This window comes from Urocampus carinirostris, chromosome 9, assembly GCF_059441175.1.
Source record: "Urocampus carinirostris isolate Australia breed hairy pipefish chromosome 9, RoL_Ucar_1.0, whole genome shotgun sequence".
Taxonomy (NCBI): Eukaryota; Metazoa; Chordata; class Actinopteri; order Syngnathiformes; family Syngnathidae; genus Urocampus; species Urocampus carinirostris.
The window spans coordinates 6,297,250-6,310,270 of NC_142357.1; the positions used below are offsets into that span (position 1 = coordinate 6,297,250).

A 13,021-nucleotide genomic window follows, 5' to 3' on the forward strand; every position below is an offset into this window, starting at 1 on the left:
GTAACTAACATTCATCCATATCAGTACGTGGTAGCAGATTATTAGTTATTTGACTTTTTATAATCGAATTATCTGCTTACGAAATAGTACAGTGAAATATATAGAATACATTATTTTATCCAATGACAATGTTTACAATTACAATGCAAATAAATAACTACATACATACATCAAAAAAAATAAAAATCTTGCACATATTTTGCTGATTTGTAGAATCATTTTCTTATTTTACTAAAAAGAAAACCTGAAAAATTGGCGGATATTCCGGTTCATTTTAAGTCTTATTTTTGTTTTTCTTGAAAAAAAAAAAAACTAAGATAAGAAATATTTTGCAAAACTGTTGTTTGCTTTTTAAGTGGACTGTGCCTCAAGATTCGTTAATGAAATAAAATGTGCATTGGCTCAAAAAAGCTTGAGAAACACTGGAACAGTTACGGTTCCTTTATAAGCCACGCCCACTCCCCCACGTGCTGCCTACCATTCAATACTGGTGACACACATCCAAATATGAGCGTATAGACTGATCCATGATTTCAGGATTTAGTTTTATAGTTTTAAATATGGCTTGGATGTGAGTTCATATGGTAAGGATGCCCTTGCAACATCCATTGCAGCCTAGTCCCCCTGGTAGGGGGATAACCTCTCGTGCGACCCATTTTTAAGGTTTCTTCATTTTCCTCATGTTGAAGTTTTTGAGTTTTTCCTTGCCCTCATGTAGGTTTAAGATCAGGGTATGGTGACAAAATAGTCTGAAGTTTTCAATAATCTATGGTCTGTGCAGCCCTTTGAGACTTCTTGTGATTAAGGGCTCTACAAATAAACATGACTTGACTTTGTTCTTTATGTATTTGTCTACCAGCAGCAACACAGAAGGTCTCCACTTCCCTTTCAAGCCTTTGAGGGAGAGTCAAAGTCGACTGCTCAGCACTACTGCCTCCTGGACAGAGAGTGACATTGCAGCAGATGACAAAAATGGTGAACTGTGCTACACAATTTATTTTATTTGATCATGCTATAAAAGACTACTTTACGATGACTGACACCCATTTGTTCAGGCACTAACAATCCACTGTTGACCACAGAAAATGAGGTATAGGGACACGGATCTCCTATCGGTAAGTGTAAAATGAAATATATGAAGGAATTTTATACACACGATTAAAAATGTTTCACCCCTAGGTCTGTTAGCTCTTGGATGGAGACATTAATGCTTTACTTCGCTTAAGTCTGGACAAAGAAGATTAATTAGAAAGTCAGAATTATTAATACGATTCCCTCTCTAAGGTTGCAAAGTTTCACAAAAGAATGTGATAATTGCTGAATTGCATCCCGATGATCTCACTGTGCTTTTGGTGTAAGTAAGTAGGGACAGACATGGAAGCAACAGCAGAGCAGACAAATAAATTTGATTTGATTTTTTTTTTTTTCATTTCACTTGAAGGGACGGTGTGTAATATTTAGTACCTCCAAGTGTTACAAAAGAACTCATTCAGTTAAAAAAACATTGATTTGAATGCTAGAAGGGCACATTACATATCATACCAATGTTAATTTTTATGAAAATCATAGGTGAAGAAATTTGTATTTCTTCTTTATAGTGGAAACCCTACCTAAAGGTCACCGCCACGCTTTTCTGGCAACTTGCTGGTACGCTGTGCTCTGTGGCACTGGTTTTTGTTCGCAATGGACAATACAGTGCCATCTAGTGGTCAAATATTACACACTGCGTCTTTAAAGAGATTTAAGATCATTCAACACTGTTCAGGAGTGTCACTTCCCATTTGTGTACATCACATTACACTTTGTGGTTAGCAGGATCACTATTACCACGATACAATGCAGCTAAAAAAAGTACTGATATCTGTTGATAGAAGAAGAATAGAATAGAATTATTTTATTTGATAATGCTATAAAAGACTATTTTAAGATGACTGACATCCATGACAATACTAATCTCATGGTATTTGGTGCTAAAATAGTTTTTCAAAATAACCACTGTATAAAATATTTTCACTGTATTACACAGGAGTCTACAGAGAACACTACTAAAGCGAAAGAGCAGCGGTGAGGGGGACGAGAGTGGTGCTTGAAATCAAATGGACTGAACCATTTCAAGGGAGTGGAGTATTTCCGATGCTGCGTTGTTCACATTTTTTTTCATTTTGATTTTTGTATCATATTTAAGACTATCCTGTCCTTCAATAAGTAATAGTCTTAAAAATGCTATACTTTTTGGGGGGTGCTTTGGTTGGGATATCCAGTCACAGGGCACACAGAGACAGACAACCATACATATGCACACTCATACCCAGGGACAATTTTGGATTCACCAATAACCTGCCATACATGTTTTTTGAATGTGGGAGAAACCAGGGAGCCCAGAGCTAACCCACACTGGTAGCTGGTTTTGAACCCAGGATTTCAGAACTGTGCCGCTCGGTTTAACAAAATGATCAGCAAAATCAAAATTACTTTAAGTCATCATATTCCCTTTAATGCTCAATTTGCTGTGCATTTAATGCATCCAAAATACTTCAGTAGCTGCGGCCAATTTGTAATAGATTCAACATGGACAAACATGAAATGAAAAAGTACAACATTTTTGTTGAGCCTGGCAGCTCATATGTTGTTCTGTCCACCAAGAAGTGAACTGCACTCATAGGGCCGCAATCCATTATTTCTGATTGTATATTGCTGAGAGCAGGGATCTTCGGAGCGCATATTCGTCAGGAGGCATGCTAGTCCGGCCCTTCTAAAATGAAATGCATAGTTGTGGCCGTAACCCGCAATCCCTAATTGAGTATTGCTGAGATCAAGGACAGAGAGCAAATTTGTGTCGTGCTTGGCGGCTTTGTCCTGTGCATTCTGCTTAAAATGAACGTCACCCATGCAGCCGCATTCCTTTATCTCTGGTCAACTGTTGCTGCGATTAAGGCCCAGAAGAGCACATGTTAAAAATGGGAGGTGGCACTTAATGGACTTTCCCATATTGCAAGAGGTTTTGGTCCCCACTAACAGTGATAAACAGTGTCATATGTAAACAATCTTTATCGCCGGTCTTTCTGTGTGGTGTTAAATGGCAGGTATCATCCCACATTTGCATGGCATTATCGCCATCTATTGGTAAGGAGTGCAACTGACCCCGTCATTTTGATTTTTTTTTAGCAATTTTTTGCAAAAGAAAAAGCTCGCGACCTACAGAAATCAGCAATCTACCAGTTGAGAAACACTGGTTTATATGATGTTCCTTTCATGTTATGAATACATTTATTCTTCCAGAAACAAATAGTTTAACAAGTCAGACAATAAATTTTAATCTATTGACTATGAGGGGACTGGTTGTGATGCATCTTATACAACAGTGTAATAAAACATCTGGACTTTGGCTTTTTTTTGCAAAAAAAGAGATTGCTTGCTCACAGAAAGTAATCCAACTGTTAAAGAACTATACTGCAGTTTTAACGAATACTGAATGAAAGTAAATGTTTCATGGTTTTTATTTTTTCATTTGTAAAGCTAAAATTCACAAAACAGCAAGCTGAACAAACTTTACCAACTATTGAAGTTGGATATTCATTGAAGGTTGAGAAATTCAACCTTTAAGTGAAACTTGCTTTGTAGGCTTTCACATTTCAAATAGGGTTAACGGATTACTTTTTGTATGCTAATTAAATCACACAAAATTTGAAGAATGTAAGACATTTTTTGTCCTGTACTTTCCACCCCATCCTTTATTTTTGTATTCTTAATGCAGAGAGGAAATGTGATATTTTTGTGATATTTGCAGCACTGGAATAAAGACAATGTACTTGTCAACTTTTCCCCTGTGTGACTTACCAAGGTACAAATATTAAGACAGCCAAGAACACATTTCTTTCTCCATTAGAAAAAGCTTTGAGCCTTTATTTTAGAAAATCCTCTAAAACCCACCCTCAACAGTATGTTGCATACTCGTTTCCTAATGGCGTCAAGGACACCAAAAGCGAGGAACCAAAACCATCAGTCATCAACATGACACACACTGAACTGATGTTACAAGTTAACTAGTCTTTAGAACGTCTACACATCGCGGTTCGAATTCCAGATTCTTGTTATAAAAACGTTGCCACCATAAAAATAAGCTGTAACTAGTGCAACCCAATTTGATAAAAGTGAACATTATTATATATGTTTGAATGTAACTGGGTAATGCAAACACACAAGGCGATTTTGAAAAGGTTGTCTTCTACATAATCAGTTTATTGTTTCCTCCAGTTAAACAGGGTATAGGTCGCGATATGGAAATTTGTTTAATAACATGTCTTGCTCTTTTGTTCTTAAATATTAGAAAACTGGCATTCGAACCGGGGGTGTAGACTATATCTGCACTGTTCATACCATAAGACACTTAGATTTGTAGTCAACAACGCATCTTTTAGAACCTGTGTCTCCCCTATGCAGCATGTTAGAGCGGGAAAGAAACACCAACATGAAAAAAAAATCTCACCGAAACACTGACAAACCCAATTTGGATGCATGGTAATCTTTTTTTTCAGAGAGCTAAGGTATTTTCCTTTTTCTTATTATAATATTAAAACTAAACCACAGAAAAACATACGTTCCATAAAACAAACGTACTCAAATCTTGGGAAAGCTTATACTAGTGTATGTACTATATCTGGTATTTTTTCTACGTTTCTAGTTGGAGACGAGTATGACTGCAAAGATTAGCCAAGTAATAGTGTTTACATGCATGGGAATCCAAACTTGACTGCATGTATGATGGCGAATTATAGACTTAGGGGTGTTGGGTGAAAATAAAATGCCAAAGAAAGCACAGAATTGCAAGAACGCTAGCATGCACTAGCTCACTTTTTAAATTTGAGGCAATTAGGTCCAGTGTGGTAAGTTAGCAAGGAAGCATGCATCATTTTTCATAACAGACATGATAACATTAAAACAATGCCATTGGTTTTAAGGCTGAATGTGGCAAAATGACCCAACGTGAACATGGAGAAAGCGTCAACGAACAGAAAACGTCAAACACGTACTTCCCATATAAAATCAAGTTAGAGCTTTAAAGTGCAAAATGATTCTACTCAACATTTTAGTAAAAATAAACCCCCCTTTTTTTGTTCTCCTACTCAAACCAGCAACAGCTTTGATCCGTTTGAGGCAAACTGCTACTTTTTTACGATCAGTAATCGTTTCGGTTGTCTGAGACAAGCAGAACCTATGACAAACGGCTGGGCTGGATGACGCGATTCCTCAGGATTAATCGTTCCAGTCAACCGGTCGTCAGAGTTCGGTGTCAAGACTGCTGCTGCTTGTTAGCTTCTTCTTCGTAAGCGTTCGAGGTTCCGTTCTGGACGTAGGCTGATCCAGAACCCAGACCATAAAGGTGGCCGCAGTACTTTGCGTTGTCAATATGATCCTCGAAGAACATCTGATGGAAACACATGGAGACAGAGGGACAATCCAAAACAAAAAAAAGTGACAAGAACGGGATTTTAAAAACTAATTCAGATTTGTCAAGATTATTTCAATATCCGAACCAAAGGAGAGCAAACTTTTTAATTTGCATTGGGTTAAAATATAATATGTAATATAATATCTAAAGGGCAAGGCCAGGAGGAAAAACATTATAGATTTTATTTGTACCATCAAACTGATTCAGTCTCGGACCCGATACCTCTGCAATACACGAGGGAAAAAAGTAAAGTAGGCCTATCCAATTTCTCATATTGCTGCTATTTCAAAAAGTTGTACTGTAAATCCCTTGCTCTATCTCGATGTACTTTTTGCAGTTTTGATACTTTGTAGATTGTCCTAGTGCAGGGGTGGCAAACCCGGTCCTCAAGAGCCGCATGTCCTGCATGTTTTTGGAGTTTCTCTGTTCAAATACAGGTGATACCAATCACCTGGGTCATTATCAAGCTCCCACACAGCTTGCAAACAATCTTAAAATTTGCATCACCTGAGAAACCTCCAAAACATGCAGGACATGCGGCTCTTGAGGACCGGGTTGGCCACCCCTGTCCTAGTGCATCGTGTTATAAAAAAATTACATTCATACAAAAACAAAACTTAACAAAAATGTAATATTCTTTTTGTTAATAGCAGCTGCGATATGCATTCACGAAGTACAGTTGCCTGAGCTTTTCACTTTATCGAATACTACAACAATCAACCAACAGGTGAAAAGATCTGCTAGTTTCACCGCCCACTCATTTGAAAAACTTTTTGTTGTGATTGATCATAACACAAAATACACAACACATTAATACCATAATAAATGAATACATGACAAAACAAATGACAAAATGAGTAAATCGTAATTATGTCAAATATTCAAGTATTTGGAGAATTTTGTTTGTGTTTGTTTACTTTGACGCCATATAATTATAGACATTTACCTATTCATATATTTATTTCTACAGTTGCAGGATCAGTCCCCCATTGTATTATGTGCAAGTTGAATGGTGGTAGGGCAGCACAATTAACCGAAATGTAACCGACATTGCAACGTGACGTAGTGCGATTGTGTAATCGCCTAACTGTGCGTTTTTTGTCCAAGGATATATAGACGGCAACCCTGACAAAGCTCCCCAGAAGAGAGCTCTGTTTACTTAGATTTAACATTTTAATCATGCTGTGAAATTCACGGAAAATGTCAATCCAAGACGTGCCCACGGTAAAATGAGTGCTGTTGTTGAACCAGTTAGAAAATCTAAATGGTTTTGGTCTCTTCTGAAAGTTAACAATCTCAAGTTTTGTCCACAACTGAAATAATCCCTACAAGTGCTACTAACATTTAACAATGCAAGTTGGAACACACAGAAATGGTAAGCTTTTATTCATGCCTGATTTTTTCAATCACATGCCTGTAGATGAGTGCAGCATGGGCATCTTAGCTGAATGAGGTCTTCCCTGGTCAAATTTAATCACAATCTGAAAATCTAAACAATAGTATTTTGCAATTTTTTCTAAGGGTATGCATAGGCATTTTCAAAAGTGGCCATTTGGAGACTCCAAATCATGCAGCCCGAGATGGCAGGGGCCCCTTCACTGTTGTATCAATAGAAATGAATGAGTGAATGTAGTTATAATTAGGTTTGTATTTCTAATCGAAGGCGTCAAACATACTGCACGGTTAAATAAACAGATTTAAAGCAAGCTTTTTATAAGAGTACCTACCTCCCTCATCTTAAAGAAAGCCATGCCTGTGAGTAAAGAATCGGAGCCTGCTTGATGTTGGGGGCCGATCCTCTCCAGCTCCAGTTGCTCAGCTACTTCCTGAAGTCCACCCTGAATACACACAATGCGATAATCCTGTATCAGCCACAGCCCAGGTTAAAACCAAGTGTTACACTAAAGAAGGGGTTGAAGCATGTTGTGCACCTTGAGAATTTTGCAGCTCTTCATGAGGTACTTGACATCATAGATGACTGGGAAGTACAAGCGGACAAGCTCAAAAAAATCAATCTCTTCCTCAGGCAGTTTGGCATTGGAGAGAACTTTGATCAAGTATCCAAAGTCGTAGCCACTGTAATACGCACATTATGAGAGGTGAACAGTAATAGTTACGTTGTTTTGAGGGAAAAAATTATCCAAATATCAATAGTTGTTGTCTGCTTGTCTATGGGGCAGCACGGCAGCGCAGTGGTTAGCGCATGTGCGGCACAGTTCTGAGTTTGTGGGTTCGAACCCCCTGTGTGAAGTTTGCATGTTCTTCCCGTGCTTGCGTGGGTTTCCTCCGGGTACTCCGGTTTCCTCCCACATTCCAAAATAATTGCATGTCAGGTTAATTGGCCGGTCAGAATTGTCCCTAGGTGTGAATGAGCCAGCGAATTGTCTGTCTCTGTGTGCCCTGCGACTGGCTGGCAACCAGCTCAGGGTGTCCCCTCCCCACTGCCCGGAGATGGCTGGGATGGGCTCCAGCACCCCCGCCTCCCTACTGAGGACAAGCGGTGCAGATAATGGATGGATGGATGCTTATCAATGCTCGTTTCTTAATAGTAACAATTGTTTCATAGCCAATGCTTCATATGTTAATAAGTATGCTTTGCTTATATATATATATATATATATATATATGTGTATAAATTTTTACCTTTAATTTCATTCAACACCTTTTTCACAAGTTCCCTAGACAAAAGACACCAAAAAAAAAACCACACAGGGATACAACGTAAACAATCAGTTACTTCATTGCCTAGTGTTTATGGCATGTATAAAAATAAAAAACAGAAAAAAGTCAGTATAAGGGAGAAGCTAGGCCTGAACCCAAACGCAATGATTTCAGGCTAGGGATAAGATCTTAGCTCTACTCCAAAAGCAAAATGACTATCGTGCAGTGGAATGCTCTGCCTTCTGAAATTTGATCGGCAAAGCTTAAAACTCACTTATATTCAATAGCTTATGAATGACCTATATTTATGTTGACAATGTCTGTGGATTGCAACACCCGTTGCAGCCTGATCATCCTGGAAGGGGGATTAACTCAAATTCCCACCTTTTAACTTCTGTTAAAAAAAAGGGGGGGAAGCGCTCTCTTACTAGTTTGATTTTGAGGGCGCCATTTGGGTGTATGCTTGTACAGATAAGAGTTAGTGGGAAATTAAAGCATTGGCCACCTTGAGGACATTCCTAATATTACAGAACAAAATAATGACATATAATGATGAAAATTTTGTGTTAAATGATATGTGAGACTTTTAGGCAGCTCTGTGTATTCCTATCTTTCCATTTGCAATTTGGCTTTTGAATGAAAAAAAATCTACATTCTAACTACCAATGATATATTAATCTTACTATTTCAAACCTGTGAGTATATGGTAAACTAGAAAAAGCTCCGGATAGATGTCATGTTCACATTCATCAGCGCAGATGCAACATACTATTGAACATAATATTAAGGCCCCTGGTTCTGTCAGACAAGACAGGAGAGAAAGGGATCAACACTAATGACTGCCTACCTGTGAAATGACAGCCAAATGATTCCATCACACAGTACCAATCCTGAGGTCATCAACAGCTCGGCAAAGTCCAGCGCCTCGATGCCGTCATCCTCTAGCTTCTTGAATTGAATTCCAGCAGTTGTCAAGAGCTCAATAGAGTCCTGTGCGTACATATCCTCACTGAATAGGAAATTCAGAACATGTAACGGTGATTTAACTTTAATTTCAGCACAGGAACCATTTAATAATTGAATATAGTACATTAAAGAGACAGGGAACTCATCTTACGTGAGGTTAAACTTAAAATTGAACTGCCAAGTTGATGTTCCTGGAGGATATTCTCCTTGCTCATTTGTAAAAGTGAGACCAAGCTGAATGATCTTGAGCAAGTCCACATTGCAGCGCATCAACTGGTACTGATAATCAGCGTTGCTACGGAATTCTCCTATCGGTCTGGCTACTACACCTGGGAATTCTGTGTCCTGTAGAATGCAAAATTGTTAACTACGAAGTAGGGCTGCAAACATTAGTCGAAAAAAAAAAAACGATAATAGAAATAGTTGACAATTAATTGTCGACTATTGTCACCAGACACGTTATTCCAAAAGAGAGAGGTATCTCTACATGAGTCACTCATGTGCAGTAGCATCTTGAGCAGTAACAAACATACAGAAATGGGGGTCTCTACATCAAGTATGTGTACCAAAACTTAAGTTTAGTAGCATTTTAGCCTAGATACGGGCAATAAAAAGGCTACTTGCGTAAAATGTCAGTAGCTATATGACAACCGAACCATTAAGAGCATATCGGACAATTGAACAAGTCTGATTCGCCTCGGTAAGATTTAAGAAACGTTAAAGCCAATATTGTTTTGATGGCATTGATATCATTGTACACTTTATACGCGCGTATTTCGCTATAAGTGAGCTTGAGCATCATGCCAGACTATGCCTGACAATCGTATTAGATTAAATGCATGATTCATGTCTCTACTGACCAAACAATGTGCCCAGTTGGTTTCATGTTTGTGTTTATTTTTTGTACAAATCTGTAGTATGTTCAATAAAAGATGTATTTTTCATTTTAAGCATGTTTCTTGTGTTTATTGTCATTTTCCATACAATTACATCAACTTCATCTTAAATTTGGGAAACAATAACCTTTAGTGATGAGCTCCTTGGTTCTAATTCCTGAAGCATGTGCCGAGTATTCAAGATGAGTGGTTCATGAAACCGCAAGTCGAAATGTGTGTTGATGACGTAAGCTGTGACGTTTAAGGTCCGGCAAAGCTAGTGTACCTCTTGACTGATTCAAAATATTATTTGCTAGCTTTGAGTGTGGTTTGAAATCGAACAGACAAAAAAACGCCCCCATAGTTAAAACTCCCCTTTAGTAGTGGAAATCACAGATATATGCACTTCCATTTGTTAAAATTGCTATCACAAATCTATGCTTCATCCGTGCCATGTGACAGTTCTTCAAAAGCAAGTGGAATTCTCTGCAAAAAGGAAACTGCATCGGTGCAACGACTATGGAAAAAAATGTAAAAAATAAGAAGCAATTGATTTTACCTCCTTATTTCACTTTTTCCCTTGTTGGAAAAGCACAAAGTAACACAGACTAATGATACACTCTTACGCTCTAAACACTTTTCAAATATATTTTTTGTATATTCCGAGAATATTTTACACCTCACAGTTTGATTGCATGGACAAAGCACGATAAAGATTTTTATATCCACATAATGGCGTAGTCAGAAAACTAATCAGTTTGGAGCCGCAAAAAAAATTAAAAGCTTTGTATAATGCTTATGAGGAAGGCAAAACATACTAATATATTTAGGAAAATCTTAGGAGCGCTTGTGTCTCGTTTGTCCAAAAGAAACCCAATACATTTCCATTATCGAGCATTTTTGAAAAGCACCAGGGAACCACTAGGAAGCGCAAGAGGGTCGCTTTTTTACTAACCCCAAGACTTATCGATTTAATAGTCGGTGACTAGTTTACTTATTAAAAAATCATCAATTGAAGCTGTACTACAAAGGATGCCACATGTTCTTTTCACAACACTTAAAAGTATCACTCACCATGGCGATATAGTTGTATTTTCGAATGATATGTCTTATTCTCTTTAACTCCTCCTCCAAGTTGTCGGCCCATACCTCACATATTCTTTGGCTGTGATCCACAGTAGCAGCGGGCATAGTGCCACTGAAAAATACATCCAGTTTTTAGAATGCTAACAGATGCATAGATATTAACAAAGTAATTATCGTTCGTCCATCAGTTGACGGTCAATAGGGAAACTTTAAGTAGATTGCTAATCTTATTTCAAAGTGAAGCAACACTGTGGAGTGCAGCTGACTGTACTGTACGGAGCTGGCTGCTAGCTTGCAAAAACACTGGGCTAATAACTAGCGGTTAGCAGGTTTCACACTAAGCTGCTGCTAACTTTTGCAAGACAGTTAACTCTGGTGCATGTTTTTTATGTTTACAGCTGTCACATGAAAGAAAAATAAGCGTGTGTTAACGTCAGAAGGCAAGTTTGGAGCAAGACTCAGCCACACACGCTCACACTCATCTCTCATACGCACTGACTCTGTGAAGCTACATGAACTTACCCTTCCCCAAAACGTGCGACTGTGTGTGTTTTAAGCGTGTAATACCTCAAAATCTTAAATTAAACTTAGTTACTGTGCCGTGGGTTTACCCCGTAACTTTTTAAATGGTCTAAAATTCGGCATTGGATTGATGTTAACCTGCAGATGCCATCATAGCCAAACCAGTGCGTGTCGTCATCACGTAGAGTGCTACGCAGCGTGCGTACGATGGTCACGTGCATTTTTTGAGAATACTGTACTGGTTTTCGTTGGCCAGAGATGAAAATTATTTATGCGCAATAATAATACTGTTAACATTGCTCATAATATATTTATATTTATATATTTTTTCAAATTTCATTTACTTATTTATATATCTTCAATGAAAACATTTATTTATTTTACACTTTTGTTTCCATTTGTTATTTTGAAATATTGAAATATGTCACTGCCCATATTTAGTCAATTATCTGCACTCCTTATCCTCAGTAGAGTCACGGGGGTGCTGGAGCCCATCCCAGCTATCTTCGGGCAGTGGGTAGGGGACACCCTGAACTGGCTGCATGGTACACAGACAAATCACTCGCTCATTCACACCTAGGGACAAATTGGACCGGCATATTAATCTGACATGCAAGTTTTGGGAATGTGGGTGGAAACCAGAGTGCCCAGATGATTTCCACGCAAGCACAGTGAGAACATACAAACTTTGCATTGGAGGATTTGACCATATATAGTAGTACTTGTATAATTTCTTCATTTATAACTTTTTCATTTATTTACTTATAATTATGAAACTTCAGCTGTGTTTTATTTTATTTATTTATTTATTTTAGTGCATTGAAGATTTTCACTGAGTGGGCTTCGGGTCACGCTGTTCCAAATTTTGAATGTTTTGGCTGGGGAATTTTGATAACAGGACTCTGACGAAGGACATCAGGCATTGTTTTGATAAACGCTCAGTGTTGTTTTGAGTTTCTCCAGACATCGAGACGAGGAGGTGGACTCCACGTGGGGGCTTTCATTGGCACGCCCATAGAAGGAGCCGGCACACCAGCTTGCGGAAAAAACGTGGGCCGAGGAGGAAGCAGAAGATCGAGAGAGGAGGCTTGACAGAGACTCGAGCAACACTAATTCAGCCATATATTCGATGAAGTTCACTTAGCTAAATTATTTAAGAAATTAAATCTGCCCGCGTGTGGAAATGCCGGTCTCTTGTCCATCTTTTCACATCAAGAAACGAGCGCGCATTGTTAGGTGAATGTAGGTTGTGTTTGGTTAATGGAGTCAGAAAACTAATTTGAACAATTTGGTAAACGGTATATTTTAACATTTAATTCCTAACACTAGTTACTTAATTTAAAAAGTAACTCAGTTACCCCCTAGATTACTGACAACAAAAAGAATCGCGTCACTCCGCAAGTGGCCATCTAGTTATCAAATACCGTCTTTAGTCAGAAAGAAGCAGACAACCTAAAATGCT

The 13,021-nt window shown here is 38.2% G+C and overlaps 2 protein-coding genes across 7 annotated transcripts in view; one reads left to right on the forward strand and one right to left on the reverse strand.

The window, feature by feature from the left end:
• The window catches only part of zdhhc2 (zDHHC palmitoyltransferase 2), a 30,618-nt gene extending 26,799 nt beyond the window's left edge, over nucleotides 1–3,819 (forward strand). For 3 of the 5 annotated variants that reach the window (XM_088344359.1, XM_088344363.1, XM_088344361.1), the window contains 3 exons: nucleotides 860–975; nucleotides 1,056–1,115; nucleotides 2,027–3,819. In XM_088344359.1, the coding sequence (XP_088200485.1) occupies nucleotides 860–975; nucleotides 1,056–1,096 (157 nt within the window). In that variant the 3' untranslated portion in view covers nucleotides 1,097–1,115; nucleotides 2,027–3,819. The remainder of the gene's footprint in view (nucleotides 1–859; nucleotides 976–1,055; nucleotides 1,116–2,026) is intronic. The other 2 variants (XM_088344360.1, XM_088344362.1) reach the window with 1 other exon arrangement.
• On the reverse strand, nucleotides 3,699–11,769 carry cnot7 (CCR4-NOT transcription complex, subunit 7). 2 transcript variants are annotated; one of them, XM_088344365.1, is made up of 7 exons: nucleotides 11,698–11,769; nucleotides 11,026–11,149; nucleotides 9,228–9,421; nucleotides 8,958–9,119; nucleotides 7,381–7,525; nucleotides 7,177–7,287; nucleotides 3,699–5,425 (listed from the first exon to the last, which is right to left on the reverse strand). In XM_088344365.1, exons 2-7 carry the CDS (start codon nucleotides 11,140–11,142, stop codon nucleotides 5,291–5,293), a joined length of 864 nt encoding a protein of 287 aa, XP_088200491.1. In that variant the 5' UTR covers nucleotides 11,143–11,149; nucleotides 11,698–11,769; the 3' UTR covers nucleotides 3,699–5,290. The 2 variants fall into 2 exon arrangements, with proteins under 2 accessions (XP_088200491.1, XP_088200490.1); XM_088344364.1 differs by having other exon boundaries at nucleotides 11,560–11,746.
• Between the last annotated feature and the right edge of the window lie 1,252 nt (nucleotides 11,770–13,021).

What these genes read in the sequence shown, in the direction of transcription:
- cnot7 (XM_088344365.1), bottom strand. Translation starts at nt 11,142, where the DNA reads ATGCCCGCTGCTACTGTGGATCACAGCCAAAGAATATGTGAGGTATGG. An exon ending in AATACAACTATATCGCCATG is followed by an intron (nt 9,422 to 11,025) that starts GTGAGTGATACT and finishes TGCATTCTACAG; the next exon opens with GACACAGAATTCCCAGGTGT. An exon ending in AATTTTAAGTTTAACCTCAC is followed by an intron (nt 9,120 to 9,227) that starts GTAAGATGAGTT and finishes TTTCCTATTCAG; the next exon opens with TGAGGATATGTACGCACAGG.